This window comes from Protopterus annectens, chromosome 1.part1, assembly GCF_019279795.1.
Source record: "Protopterus annectens isolate FY-2018-M chromosome 1.part1, PAN1.0, whole genome shotgun sequence".
NCBI lineage: Eukaryota > Metazoa > Chordata > Ceratodontiformes > Protopteridae > Protopterus > Protopterus annectens.
Window position 1 is genome coordinate 1,706,560,670 of NC_056726.1, and position 21,696 is coordinate 1,706,582,365.

Genomic DNA, 21,696 nt, shown 5'->3' on the forward strand with positions numbered 1-21,696 from the left:
AGAGTATGGGAAGTCTCTGGGACAGGAATCTATCCCTCCAGTATGTTCTGTTTATTGTGGTGATGAGGTTTAGGTTCCTAGAGCATGTCGCTTGTAGGGATTGGGATTTCTTTAAGTGGAGTATGTCTAAAAGCTCTGGGTTTGACATAGCATTGTGTGTTAGGCAGAGATCGCCTCTGAGTAGGCGATATGCAACGGAGTAAAGCTGCAGTTTTTTGAGACAGTCTGCATAGGTCATCTCGTTCAGGCCAGTAATCCTCTTTGTGAGGCATTTCTGTGGCCTTTCCAGTGGTTGTAGATGTCTTGTGAGTTACATACCAAAAGGGGCATTGTACTCTATAATGGGTCTAATGAGTGACAAGTAGAGGGGAACAATGACCTCTTTTTTCCTGGATGAGAAACCTTTTGTGATGAGGTATGCCACATAGAAGGATTTCCTGACTACAATGGCAATGTGATTATCAAAGGAGAAACTACTGTCCACCTGTATCCCAAGGTCTCTTATCACACTTTCAATGTTAAGTAGACTACCACCTATGTGGTAGTTCATGAGTACTGAGTTTTTACCAAAAGGAATGACAATGCACTTTTTGGCATTGAGCTTGAGGCCATGGCTTTGACACCAGGCATTTGTTTCAGCAAGGCCCTTTTGTAGGATGTCCACATCTTTTAGAGTTTTGATTATGGCTCCTAGTTTTCAGTCATCTGCCAACTTCATTAGCCAAAGACCTTCTGTGTTGGCCTGTACTTCAGAGAAGTAGATACCAAACAGGAAAGGACCCAGGACTGAACCCTGTGGTACTCCACTTGTCACTGGTCTGAAACTGGATTTGGAGTCTGCTACTTTCACAGTGTGGGTGCTGTCAGTGAGCCAGTTGCAACCCATCTTGTGACATAGGGATTTATACCTAGTTTAGTGAGTTTATATGTAATTCCAGAGTGGGGGATGGTGTCAAAAGACTTGGCGAGATCTAGATAGGCTGTGTGAACCACCTTACCCTCATCTACGGCTTTGGTGACTACTTCAAAGAAGTCTATCAGGTTTAGGAGACATGATCTGCCTTTTACAAACCTGAACTGGGTGGGGTCCTGAGTTTGGAGATTACCAATGTCATTGTTTATAAGTTCCATGATGATACGCTCCATAGCCTTGCAGACCAGGCTCGTTAGGATAATGGGGAGGTAGTTTCCAGGGTCTGTGGTGGCTTCCCCTTTGTGGAATGGGATAACTGTCACTGTGCATCATTCAGTGGGCACATAGCCTGAGGTGAGGCTATGACTGAACATGGTACTTAGGTGGGGTGCCAGTTCGTTCTGTAGTTCATGTAGAACACAGCCTGGGATGTCGTCAGGTCCCATGGATGCTGTGTTCTTGGCTTTGGATAGTGTGTTTTTTACCTGTGCAGCCGTGATTACAGGAACTTTGCATTCTTCTGGTATAGAGATGGGCCCTTCAGAGGATGACAGAGGGGTAAAGTTAGCACTGACCCTATCTGCCAGGATGTTGGCAATATCCGTTGGTTCTGTATATTTAGTGCCATTGTGCTGTAACTCAGAGCAGATCTGAATGTTAACATTGAGATTCTTGACAAAGCTATAGAATGCTTTGTGGTTGTCTTTAGAGTCAGTGGTGATTTTGTTTTCATAACTAGCTTTGGAGGATTTTATGAGGGATCTCAGCTTCTTACTGAAGCTGACCAGGGAGTTTCTCCAATCATGGGATTTTACTCTTTTTTGCAACAGTTTCTTTCTTCTGTTGTAGAGTTTGTTTATGGCAGGGGACCACCAGATTGGCTTCCTTTTCTTGGAGGATAGCATCTTGGTTCTGTTAGGGATTGCATGATCAATGCACTCATGTAAATGCTTATAAAGTGCATTTGTGTAGGATTCAGCAGTCATACCTCTATTGTCCATCAGCATGGATGTCGTGAAGTTTGCCACTTCTGTCTTAAGAAGCGTGAAGTTGGTTTTGGAGAAATTTTTTACTGTGGTTTCCCTAATGGGGGTGGGGGAGGGATGTGGATGTCTAGGGTGATTAGCTTATGGTCAGATCTGACCAACGAGGAATTGACCTCTGGTGTGGAGCACTGGTTGCCCATGTTGGTAATAACCAGGTCTAGGATATTGCTGCCCCTGGTGGGGGTGTGGATAAGTTGATCCATGGCATTGGAATTTATGAATTCCAGAAAACGTTGAGCACAAGAGTTGGTACATGAGTAGTTTTCCCAGTTAATGGTAGGGTAGTTGAAATTGCCCATTATTAGGGTGTTAGGTTGTACCCTAATATTTTCCAGTGTATTAAGAAATGAGGAGTGGGAATCCTGGGGCATGGTGGGGGATCTGTAGCAAGCTACAATTTGGATTGTGGTCTTGCCCAGAGTTAGTTGCACTTGGATAATCTTGGATGCATTATGCTGAGCAACTAGCCTGGAGGTATGGATATCCTTCATGAATATGGACACGCCTCCACCTTTAGTGTTTCGGTCCTGGTTAGGTGGCCGAAAGGTGTGGTATGAATTATAGCCTGGTAATGCAGGGGTACTCTCTGGAGCCTTGAGCCAGGTCTCTGTCACTGCACAGATGTCGATGTTCTCCATTTTAAGGAGAGCCTCGAGAGAGTGCATTTTGAGGTTTAGACTTCCAGCTTTGAGTAGCAGTACCCTCACATTCTTCTTGCCTGTACCTGTTAGGGTGATGAATTTGTCATTTGAACCTTGCCTAAAAAAGGCACTATAGGGATGGCTAGAGCCTTAGATTATATAGTACTATTATTATGGATTCATGTTGAGACACCAAAGGCTTTTTCGGTAATACCAAAAAAAATTTGGAAGAGGTTTGCTGAAACCACCTTCAGTGAGCATTAAAAAAAGTTTTTGCAAGGGGCAAATCCTGCTGCACCGCCCATATACCAATGCTGAAGTCGTATAGCAGTAGAGAAAAAGACAATCTCCACTGTCAGCAAAAGTAGTTTTGAAAAACTGCTTTTGATGTTTTTGCATTCACAGAAACTACCTCTGGTAACCTGAAATGCTCCAAACCATTGCATTACACAATACTTGGTATACGCTTTTAGAATGTCCAGCTTGAGCACTGAGCTCAAACTAGTGCATTAAAACACATTAAAGATGAACAGTGCACATATTCAAAGATGGTCTTCTCCATTTTTGGGGTTGTGATGTCTTGGTGAGGATCTTGCTTGTAGCATGCTGAGCAAGACAGACCAGGCAAGATCAGTGAAATAACTAAAGGAACTATGAAAAAAACACAATGTCTTGGATGCAAATCTGAGAGATGGAAGACTTTGCTTTGAGAAGCAGCACATTCCAGATGGAGATACTTTTGTGACATTTTTTTTCTATTTACAAGCTGGAATGGATAGTATAAGCTATACTGCCACAAATTTACTTGACAATGTAAATATAGCCTAATATACCATGAGAAAAAGCATAGGATTGTTTTCCTTTTTTTTTTCTTAAAAATAAAATGAAAGGCAGATGCAGACTTATACACAAGAATGCGTGAATTATTAGAACAATACAGACTTCACTGTTCATTTGTGGCAGTGTGTGGAAACCATTGTGTTTCTGAACTGTTATACTGTTTACTGTAATGTACATGGATGCGGATTTACTAAATAACATTCTTTTTAACTCCTATGTTATGTAATGTCATTCATGTCATTTTATTAAACTTTTTCCCATGTGAACCCAGTCTGTATTTGAAAAGGGTCCTCAGTCAAGACCACTGCCATAACTAATAAGTAAGCAATAAGTAAATAAACAAACTCACAAATATATAAATTAACTTGTTAAAAAAGATAAATAAACTTACCCATACATAAATGTTTGTATACAGAAATAAACCTAAATGTTTGCATACAGAAATAAACCTATCTAAATAGAAATTTACCCTGTGATGTTATATTTCTTCTGGCATTACTGACAGCAATAGACAAAAATCTACTTGTAGTAACCACTTTAAAACAAGAGGAAAAAAGAATTAAACAACAGAAAACATTAAAACAAAGAGAATACGGCTAAGAGGTTTGTGATTTAGGGACTGTGTGTTTTTGTCAAACACTGTTTCTCCAGTTGACAGCAGTATGACAGTTATATCACTGAAAGCTAATTTTAGAAATGGTAAGGTGTTGCCCTTACTCCAAAGATGTGTGACTATGGCACTGATGTACAAGTCAGTTGAATCAAGGGGTTTACCCCCTGCAAAACAATAAAGGAATAAATAAGTCGAAGATAATGTTCATTGAAAGTTGCTTTTGGTGTTTTTTTTTTTTGTTTGTTTGTTTGTTAGTTTGACCATTAGAGAAAAGACCTTCAATGAATGATCATTAATCCATGCTATAATGTTTTTTCTAATTTGTTCTTTCATGCTTGTAATAAAAATAGGTTGCTAACCCTACTAAGGCAAAACTTTGTGAACTCTGTATGTCTAAATAGTCACATTTTTCAACATGTTTACATTCTTCAGAACTCATATAAGATGCTGTATCCTAAAATTAGAAAACAATGAATTACTGAGTAGAACAAATTTTTGTTATCCTTGGAAAACACTGCTTTGATATTTTTTCTGTATTTTTACTAAGACATTAATGTATTTATTTGTTTATTTGTATGTTCATTACTCAATAGACCATCTTCAGGCACAAGCTAAGCCAGCTAGCGATAAAAAACCTTCAAGTACAAACAAACAAAGAATTAGCTATTGTCATGATAAAGAGGGATAAAGTCCTAACTATGACCCATTTAAGGCCAGGTTCACTTAGCACTTTGGGTGACTGATGCATTGGCTGTGAATGGGCATACCCATCCCATTGGAGGTGGCTTGTCTAAGATGGTATCTGAGGGGGGAGGTGCACTTCATACACGGAGTAGCCCTCAGAAATAAGTAGGAGAGCACAGGGAGTGGGAATAGGAAAACTAGTGGGAGATCATGAAGGAAAAAAAAAAAAAACAATCTCCATGCTGAAGTAGTGATTACAAAATTCCCCAGAACAACCTTGTAGTTCATGCCAGCCTCAGCCCAGAACTGGAATTAGTCTGAGGGCTAAGATAACTGACTGGTACACCTGCTGACGGATGTGGATACTGAGGTCACACTGCAAGAATGATGCAAGGAAGCCACAAAATAAATAAACACATAAATAATTAATGGACAGTGCAGTGGTGCATCAATTAACATTGTTGCCTCACAGCAAGAGGTTTTCCAGTTTGATTCTCAGCTTCTCAGCTGGGGTACCTTCTGTGCGGCGTCTACATGTCATCCCTGCATTCATGTGGATTTCCTCTGGGTGCTCTCGTTTCCTCCCACATTCCAAAGACATGTATCTGGAATGTTTCTCCCCAGGCCTCCACTGAAAATAGCCTCTGTGTTACATAAATAAATAAATAAGTAAATAATAAATAAAATAAAATAAAATCCAGATGTAAGCAGTAATAATACCAGAAGTGCAAATTACATTGATAAGCACGTATTATACTGACAAAAGTCACAATACAAAAGAAGTAACAATAAACAAATGTACTTAATATTATGCTACTATTGTAGAGATAAACAAAATACTTTAAGATTTGTTAACATAGTAGAAATGCTGAAGGTTTCTAAATATAAAAGTTTTCTACAGTCATTTGCACAAAAGACGCTATACTCACTGATGGTATACATGAAGCTCAGGAGTGATTATACATGTTTATGACTTATCACTACTATATAATCAGAGATATAAAGAAGCAGTACCTGAAGATGAATCTCCATGCACATGAATAGGTCCAATTGGAGGATAGGCTATTAAAGATTCACCTGTATCTGCTGATCTTCCAGTACAGGTCTGCAGACAAACAGAGAAAATACACATTTGTCAGTAATGCTTCATAACAGCCTTAAGTGATTTATGTCAATAGAATCACAAATGGGCTGCAATATGCAACACATATGTAGTATGTGTAGTGTAGTAACTATACTCCAAAGTAAAAAAAAGACAAATTTGCTACAGTAGAGACTCGATTATCCAAACTAATTGGGACCTAGGGTAGTTCGGATAATCAAACATATAATCAAACAGGATAAAAACTTTTTCAACACAGTACAGTATCATCAGTCCATCTACATACTGTGGGAGTAAAACCCACAGCCTTCTAAATCAAGAGCAAGTATACTACCTGCTGTGGTACTAACAATGCTTTTAAACACTTCAGCACAATAGTGATATCATTTGCTAAACAACAGTTGCACATTGTAAACAGACTTGGCATAAGCAGCACAGAACTTCTCTTCCCCTGAAGCTCTCAGCTCCTTGTAAAATGCACTTGACACTCACTTTCTTCTAAAATTCACTTGATACTCAACTATATCTCTCAACTTTGCAGCACATGAAATCTAAAAAAGCCAACATTTACGGGTTGGGTAGACCAAGCTCCAAAACTAGGGACTCATTTTAAATATTTATAATCTTAGAAAGGTACTTGAATAAAACATTTTTTTCTTACCATGCATTCCCTGAAAGATAGGAAGACTGATACTTAAATGGCTGTCATTATTTAGTGAATTCAAGTCCTCACTGATTTGCCAGAAAATCACAAATTTTAAGAGAACACACCAAAAGTATGAACCCAAAGTTCCAGGCATTGTGTGAAAATCTGGACAGCTGAGAGCACGGCACTCAACTCCTTGAAAGAGAAGTGGTGGTAGGGTTAGAGAATTCAGCGTCTTGTTTCTTGTACCTAAAGTAACACTAACGACCAGTTATCCCTAATTTGGGCAGTTTACAAAACACACACACACACACACACACACACACACACACACACACACACACACACACACACACACACACACACACTTACTTGGTGACAAAGTGGAAGCAGCATCAAACGTAACATGGGTGAAGCAGCGAAGAACATTAAATTCTGCATGGTAGGAAAGACGCATATACAGACACAACTGTTAGGAAGACGTACATACAGATGCAATTCTTAGAAAGCTGCATTCTGGTAATTGATGTTTTGGATGATCAACATTCAGATAATCGATGCTCTACTATATGCATCTTTTGGGAATAAGAAGGTGCATAACAAACTTCTTTAAACATATTTTAGTGCTAAATATCTCATGTCTCTCACCATGGCGGAGTATCCAACAAAAAATAGCATTGGAAGCAGTTTACTGTTTGAAAATCTATTTTACACTACACACACACACACACACACACACACACACACACACACACACACACACACACACACACGTGTGCATACACACAGACACATGCACAGACAAAATAAAGTGAAGTAGACTGAACTGTATAATAGCTTTTAAAGTCTTTTAAATGATCAGAGTAATAATTCACTTCTGACTGATATCTGGGTTGTGGTGCTCAGTGTGTTAACCTTTCACATCTGTAACACCCTTTGTGCTCCTATACTTTTTTTGTAATTTATAAATAAATCAGAGCAGTTAAAGGTTTATATACTACGCATACTTATGACTGAGTTCTCTGATTATAAGAAAACATATACGTTTTCTCCAAATACATGGCAGAATTCACTTTTTGAGCTTTACTTGTTCTCATTATGAGTGTCTTGACATTCAGAAATCAAACACATAACTTAGTAATTATCAGAGAGCAGGTCATAATACCTTCTGTTTTATAGAAACAGTTAACATGAAGTTATACCTGTATACTATATTGGCTCTTGAGATTCATGTTTTAAAACAGGAAAATATCAAACCAGTCCTTATTTTAAAAGTCAGCACACCCTATGTGATTGTCAAATCTGTTTATCTATTGATCTATCTACCTATCTATATGAGCAAAAGTTGAATTATTGACATGTAGAAGCATCAAAACACAGGTGATTGATGCTAACATGTTGAAAACATGCATCAAAACAACAATCAATAGCAAAATGAAAACAAATAGTTTCCTGTTGCAATCTACTAATGAAATCCCAACCACTAAATTCAGACACAGTTTGTCTGAATAGTGGTAGTGGCATGGAAAATATATTTTCTAAGGTAAGCTATAGAGTTGAGTTTAGGGAAGGGTTAAGGTTAGGGTTATCACACATCAGTAAGGATGGGCTTGAGGATTTACCTAATGACCCCAGATTCCCACTCCACTCCTTGGTCAATGAAAAAGATTAATTAAACCTCCCTATAGGATAATGTGTAGCAAGATTACTAGGAAAGAAGAGGGGTCTGTTTGCAGTGCTCAGCTGAAAATAAATAATATATGAGATGAACATAAGGGTGCCATCACCGGTTACTGGTTAGTGTTGTGTATGATTCCTATCAGCAAGAAAACAAAATTGAAATCTGACATTGTGCAATCATGTTGGCAGCATATTGTTTGAAATTTTGTATGGATGTCTCTCTATTAAGGTTAGTTTGATGCTCTTAATTCTGAACATCTGAGAAACATGAAGCCATTCTTCTGCATGTGATTACTGACACTGTTTTTAACTTGTCCCATGGTCATGTTTCTAAGAGTTAGTTATAAAAGCTTTGGGTATAAAGCAAGTGAAAAACACAACATATAGTACAAAAATTCCTTCAAATAGTTATTAACATTATTCTTCTCATAAAAGAGCCAGGATGCTGAAGGATTGTTATAAGAAAACATGCCCACATTCTTAAAATACTTACATACATACATCAATGGTGGCTGATGACTTTAAATCAAAGGGGGGTTGGAAGAAACCCCTGGATGGGGTGGGGCCAACTATAAAGGGGTGGGGTTAACTTCAAAGGGTGGGGCTACATAACTGTGGGATCAACATTGATCATACTTACCATTTTACATAAAATAACTGCTCAGTCACTATTGCTCATGCTGAATAGTATACCAGATACTAGACTAAATCGTATTTCAGAAGAAATGAGGTGTTTAAGTTATGCTATAACAGCACAAATCCTAAACATCACTAAACAGTAAAAAGTGGTTGGTCTTGACTACATGAAACTATTATGAGTACACATGATGTAGTAAACATACATACTACTGTATCAGGTAATCTGCATTTTGTACAATCCCAAGTGAAAAGTAAGGAGATTTGGAAATCCCATTATAACATCTTAAGTTATTATGCACACTTCAAGGTCACTCCAATGCCTAATGTGCCAGTGGTTCTGAGAGACACTGACACAGGCTTGCATGACAGATGACATTATCAAAATTCACATTAATCTTGTAAAGCCAGAATTACAACAGTAAACAGCATGGCCAGTCAACTCATTTCAGTCACAAACAGCACCCCCTCCCCATTCCTGAACAAAGGTATCTGCATTAACCCTGCCAAGATTAGAGTAAAAATAATAGCAACAGTTGGGTTACATACTTGTATTAATTTCATTTAGTTGACAGAAACATTAATCACAACTTATGTGTATCAGTTCGGTGTACACAAATACCCAGTTCAATTTATTTATTTTACTTTTTTTACCAGGTTTTTCCAACTATCTTTAGTCAGTAAAACCCTTTCCAGCATATGTCTGGGGAGAAAAGCTCTAACATATTACAAACGCAAATGATCTCTGGATGGTCTGGCCATTTTGATGTGGTAGTAGGCATCTTTGCGATCTATACAGCACATCCAATCGCCTGTTCCTAGAAACGGTAGTATCGATTGAAGCGTGACCATCCAGAACTTTTCCTTCTTGACAAAGGTGTTGAGTCTGCTGAGGTCTAAAATGGGCCTCCAGTCCCCCGTTTTCTTTGGAACTAAAAAGAACCTGGAGTAAGTTCTGGATCCTGTCTGGTCTGCCAGCACTGGCTAGATGACTCTTTTTTCTAGCAGCTTGTGGATTTCTATGGCTGCTTGATGCCGCAGACTGGGTGGAACATCTGGGCTTCTTGTTTGAATAGGAGGGGATTCTGAAAATGGAATGATGTAACCTCTGGTAACTATGCTTTGTACCCAAGAATCTGTTGAATTTCCTAGCCAGGTGTCTGGGTATAAAGCCAAGCGACCCCAAACTGCCTCCAGAGCCGGACAATCATGCCTCCTTTCAGGAGCACTGATAGGGCTTGCCAAGGAACTGCTCCATGTCACCCTGGTTCTGCGGATCCCCCTCTGCCTCCCGGGTGGCGTCTTCCATTATTACCCCCTCCTGCGCCCCTGGAGGGAGGTTCACTATGTGTGTTTTGGAAATCTCCTTGGGATTTCCAGAACCACATTTTTCCACCTTTCTGCCCTTTGGAGTATGGTCTAGTAGGGGTGGAAAAATGGACTCCTACAGCAGATAGAGTCTCCTTGACTTTGGGCCCAAACAGGGAAGAGCCATCAAATGGGGTGTTGACAAGACTTGAAGGCTTCAGCAAAGGAGCATAATCATATCCAGGATTGTCTCCACAGAGCTATTGCTAAACCTGCTACTCGGCTTGACCCATCGGCTGCATAAGAAATGAGCCGCATGGACGAGTTCACAATAGAATTAAAGGTGTTAAGCTGTGCCTTCACCTTCTCAGAGACAGCATCACCTGTGTTGCCCTTTAGAGTATCTCCAAGCTCTATGAGGAGATCTCACTGAAGACAGGTGAAATGGGTTAAATAGTTAAGTGATCTCATGGCAAATGTCGCAGAACAAAAGATGCGTTTCCCATATCTGTCCATCGTCCTAGAGGCTCTATTAGGAGGATGGACAGAAGAAGAGGTTTCTGACATCTCTTTCTTGGTTGCTGCTGCCACCACCATGGCATCAACGGGAACTCCCTTCATGAGAAAAGTCCTGTCTATGGGGTGGTGATAAATTTGATAGGCCTCCGAGGGACTAGTTCCATGGAATCAGGAGACTCCCACGCCTTTCGAGCGACCAAATCCATTAGTTTGTCAAAGGGCGGAGTAACCCAGGAGGTGGAAGGTTGAGATCCAAAGGCCTTCAGGAGCACCAACTCATCCTCAGTAGGGGTAACAGACTGCCAATCACCCCTCTGCTTTAGTATTTCCAGGATGTCTGCAAAGCAGACATCCTCCGTGGGGGACTGTGGGGACCCTTCTGATTCCTCTAAGTCGGTGTCTGATGTCAAGGATTCCTGAGGGGAATCCAAATGCCTCCTCTTACACAATCTCTTTCTGGGGACCTCATCAGTGGGGACATCTGGTGAAGTCTCAGTAGAGCAGGGATCACCCAATGGGGCTACCTGAGGCTCTGGGTCTCGAAGCTTGGTAGGAACCTGCGATGTAGAGGCAGAACGCGAACCTTAATGGGAGGAAGAGGAAAGATCCAAGGATGTGAGGGTCTGAGCAGACATAACTCCTCATGGCATCAAAGGCCCCAGTGTCTCGACCCAAGGAATCCACTGGTTCCAAGGAAGACAGCAACTTCCTCGGTGCTGAGACCACGGGCTCCAAACCAGAGGACGGAGCCAAGCTCATCTGCGCTGAAGCCCTGAGAGGAACAGTCGAACCAATGCATCGGTTTGACTCTCCTACCCGGAACCAACCAGGGAGTGTCAGCTCCGAGATTCTTCTAACAGAACCGAAGAAATCAAGGTTGACGGGGCCAAAGGCACTGGGACAGGCCTTGGCTCCAAGGGTTCCACAACCATCAGATCTTCTCCTTCTGGCTCCAAAGGCTTGGCTAGCCTTGAAGGAGGAGTAGTAACAGCCAACGGAATGGTAGTAGACTTTGAAGTCAGTTGGGATGAAGCCAAGAGTAATTTGGCCAAAGCCGGGTTCTCTAAGAGCCTCTTCACCACACGGTCCACATCGATGTCCGAAAGGGTCCCCGAAGAACAGGACGAAGGAGCCGAAGAAGCCACCGACCTAAGGATCGAAGACTTTAAAACCTCTGATACTGGCTCCAGCACTGGGGCTTGGCTCCAAGATATCAGCTCGGTGCACGGCTCTGAAGACTGAGGAGCCGGCGACTGCACCTTCACAGAGGTGCTCAGAGCCAAGGACCTGGGTTCCGAGGACACCTTTGAAGACTTTGACCCCTTCGAAGACTTGGAGGTCTGGTCAGCCTTGTCCAATGCTTCCTGAAAGTCTGGCTTCAACAGCCCTCTATCACCCAACTTCCTTTGCTTCTCTAATAGAACCCTGCCACTGAAGGAGTGGCAGATAGAGCAATCCTCTTGTAAATGTACTGGCTCCAAGCAATACACACAAGAAACATGGTTATCCGTAATGGACATTTTTTGCTCACAGCTACACATCTTAAAACCTGATTTCTGCTTCTGATCAGACATAATAGCAAGACCCCTATTATCAAATCCCTGATAAAGAGAAACACTAAAGGTACAGTAAGAACAAGTATACCATACTAAATGCAATCTACAGAACAACAATATCTATCTATCTATAGGTCTAAATATCTATATAAAAAACACACACTATCTAAGAGTAAGGGATAGGGAACACAAGTCGACAGAGCCCTACCAACTAAAACGCACAGGTAGCACACAATATTAGACTAAAGAAACGGCCAAAGGCCCAGGAGCAACTGCTCCAAGTTCTAAGAAATATAAATATATAACCACGCAATAGGCTATATGCCTGACAAAAACACGTAATATCTATAGATATATATATATATATATATATATATATATATATATATCTAACTACTCTAATTATGCAGAAAAAATTTGAAATTGTTATCCAAAGACAAGAAAAAAAGGCTTACTGGCCCGAGCTTCTCTGAAGATTATGCGATCCATTGCAGCGGCAAACTAGATCTGAGGTTAGTCAGAGAGCATCATGGGATATGGACTATGCCTCGAGCTATTCAAACATCTTGAGCTTGGAAAGTGGCCGACTCGAAGCCGATGGATCGGCTCTGAACCCACATGTAAGAACAAACGGCGAGATTGAACAACTTCACATCAGTTATTCCCATAGTAAGCGTCCAGGTTGTTCTTAAAAATATCTCCACTAGTGCTTGCTTTAATGTAATTGGTTAGTCTATTCCATGCATCAGCTAGTGTCTCAGAGAACCATTTAGTAGTCTTCTTTAAAGGCCCTATATAACTGAATAAGTCCTAATGTTAAACGTATTTATGAGACAATGTAGAAAAGTTCAGATACTTTAGTCATGCATACTAACTTAAATTTTCACATCCATGGATGCGCTTGATATATTTCCACTATACTCTTTCGAGGTTACTCAGCCCTGTTTTCTTATAAGGTTTTCATATTATTATCATTCCATGCTCAAATTTGGGTCTAATGTACCTAACAAACAATGATTTCATCATTTCTGATTTTCTAGACTTTATATATCCTTTTATACAACCTGTATTTCTATAACTATCATTAACCAATTGGCTGATCTAAGAAAAACTCAAAGATGGATATACCCAAAATCACGTTCTGAGCAAATTAGGATAGTATGTTTCAGATTTTTTTAAATATATTTGTTTAAAATACATAAATGCATATTAATATACATAAAATAACATGACAAGCTGACTTCATGACTTTATGTATTTTATATTATTCTTCTAGCATTACACCTGTATTTATTTATTTGTATACTTATTTATGCGTTTATACTTTTATGTTTAACAGCTAAGTGTAGCAAACTTACACGGGCACTGCTCAGCTTTAACCAAGAATACCAGGTAAAGATAAATTAAGTAATGAATCTCTTATAGCTGTCAATCACTTTGTTTGGCTCCATTACCAAATTACAATGCTAACTGTCTCAACAAACGGTTAAGAGTTATCAAAAGGCTTGCTGGCCATTATCAACCTCCTGTATCAACATTTAATGATTATAACTGCAAGCATTGAAATAATAAACTGTAGCACAGAGGAAAATGTATTCTACCAAAGTGCTAAAACAATTTACATAACTGCAGAGTCTGATAAGAGAGTAAGATAACTTAAAGACAGGTGTAAACAAAACACTAAATTATAGACAGGAAAACTCTGATGGTCACCCATTGTTTGCTAAAGTATAAAAAACAGTCTTGAATAAGACACGTCATTATGGACTGTGAGACCTAGATGCTTATTGTCTCAGCAATGAAAAAAGACTTCTGTAGCAACTATAGCACCAGTAAATACACAAGACTAATATTCAAATATCTGTTTGGAACCAGAGCCCAACATGTATATAACTGGCTACTTGGGTTACTTGCCACAATGTGCAGGAAGCTATGATAATATAGCTTTTGTCTTGCATCTACAAGTGATGTTCTGCAAACTGACAGAAATTAAACATGCTGCAGCGAATTTCTTAGCCATTTTTAACCTATGTGAAAAGCGGGTCATTGATAAAATTACATGTGTCTTTACTTATGCATCTGATGCTAAACACACCCATCTTTAATAAGTGTATGTGATAATGACCACTTTGGCACAGGATCACCTATATATATATATATATATATATATATATATATATATATATATATATATATATAGATAGATATATATAGATATATATAGATATACGCTGTATGTTTGAAAGATGTTTTTAAATACAGGAAATGGATTATGTAGTTTAATAAAATGATGGTTTCACGTGAGACCAGATGTAATATGTGAGCAGTAAACAACACACTAGTAAAACTAATTCTATCCATACATCATTGAAATGGCTATAATGTTATTTAAGATAATTCCCTCAATATGAGTTGTCAGGCACATGACTTTCACTAAAACCAGAGACATCTGCATGGAGTGAGAGGTGGTTTCTGAAATACCATTGGAAGGCAATGAGTTCTTATGATTATATACTAATAGTCACTTTCATTTTGAATTTGAAACATATGGAAAAATGATTTTTTTTTGGTCTTACTTTATCTAGATGACAAAAAAGTGTTTTGGATTTCATTATGTTTTGCCACCTTGGGTATATCTGCCAATGTCATCTGCATCTATTTTTTATTTTATTTTTTACTGCAAAATATTCTTCACAGAGGTTTCTTGCAGTAAGATAGCCACTTTTCTCTCCTTTCTGTAACAGTATACCTGATCTGACCAAGGACTTTATGGTTAAAAACCTCTTGTATGCATTTTCTGTAGTTCTATTTTTTTTTCTTCTTCTGTCACAAGAGCTTTTTACAGTTTGTATTTTCAGTGTGCAAATAACTAAACCCAACAGTGATAGTGCAGCAAGATGCCTGAAATACGACTGTACACCTTGTCTGAGCCAGTAAACAATAATTTGAAAAGGGACTTATAAACGATTATTTATTCCATATTTACAAATGTGTAGCCCTGTTTTGGCTGTCTTTTATAATGTATCTGAGAGGATCCCTTCAAGTTTCTTACCTGGACAAGTTTGTCTGCTGACTGTGTTGCAACACTAGATGTGGACAAATTAATAGGATTCCCATTAACACAGTAGATGTGCTAAATTCTTTCTTAGAGGTTTCTTATTTAGCTGCAAGACTACTACGTTGTGTGACTGCATTGGATTGTATATTGGATTTCTTAATTTAAGGTTTAGATACTTTTATTATTTTTTTATATTTTTCATATTATTGTTTGTTTTATTTTCAGTTTTGTTTTACCATATTTTTTTCTTGAAGTTTTAAATGTTCTTGGTTAGAGAAACTTAAAAATAATTAATTTTCCATTTCATCATCATCAATCCCCTTTTACCCATTTACTGCATGATGTCAGGGTATTGTATTAATTGTCACCATCACTCTCAATTCAATGCCACACTCCTGCCTTCTTCAACACTCATGACTGACTGTTGCAGATCTTCTTTCACACAATCCATCCACCTCTTTGCTGATGTCCTCATTTCCTCTTACCTTCCTCCTGTCTGTCCAAAATCTTCTTCACCAGATAGTCTTCTGCATTTCTGCACATGTGTCTGAACCACTGTAATATGTTCTATTTGATATTTCCTGCTACTGGAGCTACTTTGGCTTCTGCTCTTATATCCTCATTTCTTCGTCTGTCCCACAGTGTGCATCCTACCACCCTACTCAGGCACTTTATTTCAATCACCTCTGGATTCTTCATCTGCTCTGCCTTTACTACCCCAGGTTTCTGTACCATGCAGTAGTAATGGTCACACCACTGTTTTGTACACTTTACTTTTGAGCTTCTTTGGCATTCTTCTGTCATAGACTACACCCTGAGCCTCTATGTCAGTTAGCTGCAGCAACTCTGATTCTACCTTTTACCTCTTCATTCAGACTTCCCTATTCCTCAACTCCCCCCTCCCAGATACTTGAAAGTATTTACCTGTTCCACTATCTTCACTTCTATCTCAGTTCTCATCTTCTTTTGATTTCCCCAATTTGCTGCCAGTACCACTGTCTTATCCGTGCTTAGCTTCATCCCATGTGCCTTCAGTTTTGCATTCAATTCCTCTATCCTTTGCTGAAGTTCTTGTTCAGAGTCTGCCTGTAAAGCAACATTGTCTGTATACAGCAACTTTATTGGTCTGTCCCCTCCAACCTGTTTGATAATGTAGTCTATCACCAGTATGAACAGCAGCGGGCTCAGAGCTGAACCCTGGTGTACACCCACTCCCACTGGGAGCCCCTTGTGAGGCCAAACACTGTTCATAATTGAGTCATTGGGTCCTTGTACATAGCCTTCATTAATTCTACCAATGTTTTTGCGACTTCGAACCACCCCAATACTACCCAGATCAGCTTTCCGGGACCTTGTCATATGCTTTCCCCAAGTCTAGGAATGCCCATTTGCACTCTTTCCTAATCTCTAGCTATCTGTCTCACTGCAAACATCTGGTCAATTATGCTGCATCCTGATCTGAATCCAAACTGCTCATCTCCCATTTTACTTTATACTACTCTGCATATCTGTTTATCAGTCACCCTCTCCAGAACATTCATGTAATGTGATAGAAGAACAAACACCTGCGGTAAAAGAACGCTGAAACCTCTGCTCACCCACAACACAGCAACACTATGAATGACTTCCACCGCTCAAACAATGATAATTGTGTTGCAGCACGAAAATGAATCGCCACGGCCAGAAGTACAAAATTACATTTATTATAACAAGAATTGGTTAAGCGCTTTCACTCACAAGGAAGTGAGCTTCATCAGAACATTTAACCAACTGTTACAAATGATTTAAATAGCTTCTTTGGCACCAAAACTTTTAAAATAATTTAAAGTGCAATCACATTCAATAAAAAAAAAAAAAAACATTTTCGTATTGGAATTAATACAAAATTAATGTCCATTTCTGTTCTATCTCACCCAGCATCTTGATTATATCATCTGTGACCTGATGTGAGTCTGCTGCTTTCCCTGACTTCATTTTCCTTAGGCTATTCTAACTTCTTATAGGGTGGGCTCCTCTTTTTCTCTCATTGTAGGCTGTTTCTGGGGGCAGTATAGCTTCTGTGTGTTTTTTTTTTCATTCAGAAGCTGCTGGAAATACTCCTTCTATCTGCCTTTGATGTCCTGTCTGTGGACTGGTGAGCAGGTTGTTGCTGGCATCCCTTAAGAATGATGTCTGACTATCTTCTTTATCTTTCTGTCTTTGCCTTGCAACCTGATATTGTTTCTTTGTGCCACCTATTCAGTCACTTTACAGAAGTTGGTAGAGTGCCTCCAATGCCCTATTCTTTGCTATTGCAACTCCTTTCTTAGCTTCTTTGTTAGCCAACCAGTATTCCTTCCTAGCCTGGTCATTCCTTTCTATCTCCCATTTTTTCTTGCACTCCTTCTTTATTTTGATGACTTCCTGGACTTCTGCATTCCCCCACCAGCTTTCCTTATGTACCTTATTTCCATACCTGGCTCAGCCACATATCTGTTGTGTAATCCTCCCACATGATGTTTTGAGGTACTGCCATTCTTCTTCAACCACACCTATTTGCTCTTCTTCTTGGGGTGCTAGAGCCCTGAGTAATTCCTTGAACTGTTTTACTTTCTCTCCAGTCAACTTTCAGGTCTTCAGCCTGGTTTCTGCTGATCTTAGAGCCTTCTCTGACCACTGTTTGCAGCTGATTGTGGCAACCAGTGATCTATGCTGTGGTCTGACTGTTTCACTGGGGATGACTTAGCAATCATTGATTCTACCCTAGTGCCTTTTCCTTACTAGGAGGAAGTCAACCTGAGTTGCATGTTCGCTACTTGTGTATGTGATCTTGTGACTGCCTCTCTTTCTGAACCATGTGTTGGGTACTATCAAGTCATCTGCCAGATTGAAGTCTAGAATGGCCTTTGGAGTTTGCATGTATTCCCTGTGTCTCTGTGGGGTTCGGTCCACATCCAAAAAACATGCTGATTGTTTCCATCTCAAACTCACCAATGAATGGAGCTGTGGGCAGCAGCACATACTCTACATGGCGCTCTATAGGGGGAACAGTTGTACAGACCAACAGTTTTGGGCATCTACTGTGGTGCACAGTATCCTCAAGATAGGAGAACACAGATTACAGACTGTGTGCCATGGCAGGCTAGACAATTGACAGTGTAAAATATGGCTCTAAGTGATTTGGTCATGTTGACTAATGTCACCATACTGGGAATGGGTAGTTACCAGTGATAATTAGGTTGAGGACCTGGTCTACTCCAACCTATGCCAGGGATCCATGCTAACTGTGGGAGGGGTGTATCTGCCCCTATTGGCCAGTGTGTGCTCAACATAAAGCCTGACAGCCCTGGGTGAATAAGCCATTGGCCAGCTGGTGTCTAGTTACCCGGCCTGGGTTACCTGGGATAGCTCTGTTGAGAGAAAGCTAGACATAAAACTAATCAACCTGCCACAAATAAACTGAGAATTGCTACACTTAATATAGACAGGAGCGGCCTTAGGTCAACTGGTGCCCTAGGCAAAAGGGCTCCACAGTGCCCCCCCCCACATCACCTCGTGTCCCCATCCTGGTCTACCTACACCAAATAAATACTGAAAAAGTGCCCCTCCTACAATGGCTCCCTAGGTGGCCGCCTAGTTGGCCTATGCCTAAGGCCGACTATGAATATAGGTTTACTGACAGGAAGCAGCTTGGAAATGGATGACATGATGATACGGAGGAGGCTGGGCATCCTACATATCCAAGAGACAAGATGGAAGGGTAGTGCAGCAAAGACACTTGGCTTGGGATCCAGAATGTACTACTCGGGAGGAGGACAGGCTAGAAGTGTGGGAATTGTGGTGAGAGGGAGACTTCAGAAAGCAATGATGGATACCATCTGAATTAATGACAGACTTGTGACAATCAGACTCCAGTGTAGTGATGGGGCAGTATTCACATTCTCAGCCTATGTACCACAGCAGGGTTGTGATAGTGAGGAAAATACTGCATTCAGACAGCAGCTGCAGGACCTACTAGATAAAGCAGGACAAAATGAACTGGTGTTGATAATGGGTGACTTGAATGCACATATCGGGACAGAAAGAACAGGATATGAGTACTTCCTGAGTCCACATGACTGGGGAATAGGAATAAATTAATTTTAAATTTACTGACTGAAAATGCATTCAGTCTAACAAATTAGTGGAAGGAAATGAGAAACTGGATTTCTTTGCTACATTCATATTTATCTGTATTTGTTACTCCTTACTTTGGAGAAGAATATGTGAATAGTAAAGAACACATCAGCAAACACAAAAGAGCTGTGAGACTTTGTGGCTTTTAAGCTGCCCAACGTTACTGTAAACTTAACTTTAGAAACTCCTCCCTGTCTTATCTCATCTGCAAATTCTACTTGGCACTAAAACATCTAATTGGGATGGCCCTCCCCTAGACTCCTAAAGTTTTAATTAGCCTTGGTTTCATATCATCCAGCTAACTCATACCTCTCAACTGTCTGCATTTTTGCAGAATGTCTGGATTTTTGCCTCATATTGTTGGTCTGTTCCTCATAAAATCTGTGGTTTTCGGGAAAATCATTGAAGACTGAAGTCACTGAATAATGACAGAAATTTCAGTTTCAGGCTGTACACCCTTCAGAAAATGCATGACAGTGCAAAACTTATTATTCTAGAAACTTTCTAAATGTAAAACAGCAATATTTAAAATCTATCCCTATCTGAGGGCCTTTGTGTCCCCATTATGTTTGCCTTTGTCCAGATTGGTTGTGCTAAGAGGCCGGGACACTAACCCTCACTTAGTGCACATTGCAATATTCTTAGTAGTAATCCCTTTTTTCCATCTTACTTTTAAAATCTGTAACATCTGAGACTAGACTACCAATAAATGGAGAGCCTGGAAATATCTTATCAGGAATCAGTTTGGGAATAGTGATTCTGTTTTTCTCATAGGTTCATAGGTTCATAAGTAGGTACTAGGCTATCTGCCCTAGGGCATTTATAAGCCTAGCCAGAATGTGTTGGCTTTCGCCTCCCTTTTAGACTAGATTCCTGAGCCTCTGTCCAACAGGGCCATAGAAGTGATCCCAGGAGTAAATTTACAATTTCCCATCCACTCATCAAAATTACTCTTGAAGAGGGTCAACGAGGGGCTCTGCCTAACATGGACTGGGATTGTATTCCAGAGCGAAGGAAGCCTTTGGGATATGAATCTATCCCTCCAGCATGTCCTATTTATTGTTGTGCTAAGGTTTAATTCACTGGAGCGTGTAGCTCTGATGGATTTGGTTTTCTTGAGGTGGAGCATGTCCAACAATTCCGGGTTAGACATGGCCTTGTACGTCAGGCAGAGATCGCCTCTGAGTAGGCGGTAAGCAACTGAGTAGAGCTGGAGTTTCTTTAGTCGAGCGGCATAGGGCATCTGTTTGAGACCCACAATCCTCTTGGTGAGCTATTTTTGAGGTCTCTCTAGCTGTTGCAGGTGTCGGGTAAGGTACATCCCAAATGGGGCATTGTAAATTATGGGCCTGATGAGCGATGAGTAGAGTGGTACAATGACCTCTCTTGATCTAGATGTGAACCCTTTTGTGATTAGGTGAGCTGTATAGAAGGTTTTTCTAACCACTTTGGCAATGTGATTGTCAAAGGAGAGGTTAGTATCTACTTGGGTCCCCAGATCCCTAATTACTTCTTCCGTACTTAGTGGATTACCTCCTATGTGGTAGTTTGTGGGCACTTTGTTTTTCCCAAAGGGGATGACTATGCACTTTTTGGCATTTAGCTTGAGGCCATGGTTCTGACACCAGGTGTCCATCTCCGTAAGGCCCTTCTGGAGAATGCTTGTGTCAGCCGGAGAGTCAATTATGGATCCCAGTTTGCAATCATCTGCGAACTTGGTAAGCCACAGTCCTCCTGTGTTTGCCTGTACCTCAGAGAAGTATATACCGAACAAGAGGGGTCCCAGGACTGAGCCGTGTGGGATGCCACTTGTAACCAGTTTAGAGTCGGACATGGCACCTGCGACTCTGACCATGTGAGTTCTATCCCTGAGCCAGTTTGCAACCCATCTTGTGACATATGGGCTAATATTTAAGCTGGTAAGCTTATTTATGATGCCAGAGTGGGGTATTGTGTCTAATGCTTTTGTGAGGTCCAGGTAGGCTGTGTGGACTACCTTTCTCTCATCTATGGCTTTGGTAACTGTTTCAAAGAAGTCAACTAGGTTTAAGAGGCAAGATCTGCCTTTAACAAAGCCGAATTGGGTAGGGTCCAGTGTTTGGAGGTTCCCAATGTCTTTGTTTATGAGATCCATGATGATGCACTCCATAACCTTGCAGATCAGGCTAGTCAGGCTTATAGGGCAATAGTTTCTGGAATCCGTTGTGGTGCCACCTTTGTGGAGCGGGATCACTGTTGCTGTATGCCATTCTTTGGGTGCATAACCTGTGGTAAGGCTGAGTTGGAACAGTGAATTTAT

At 40.3% G+C, this 21,696-nt stretch overlaps 1 protein-coding gene across 1 annotated transcript in view; it reads right to left on the bottom strand.

Annotated features, from left to right (window-relative positions):
- LOC122811889 (uromodulin-like) overlaps nt 1-21,696 on the bottom strand; it is a 316,476-nt gene that overhangs the window by 12,840 nt on the left and 281,940 nt on the right. The window contains exon 7 of the mRNA XM_044084036.1: nt 5,752-5,842. Within this exon, the coding sequence (XP_043939971.1) occupies nt 5,752-5,842 (91 nt within the window). The remainder of the gene's footprint in view (nt 1-5,751; nt 5,843-21,696) is intronic.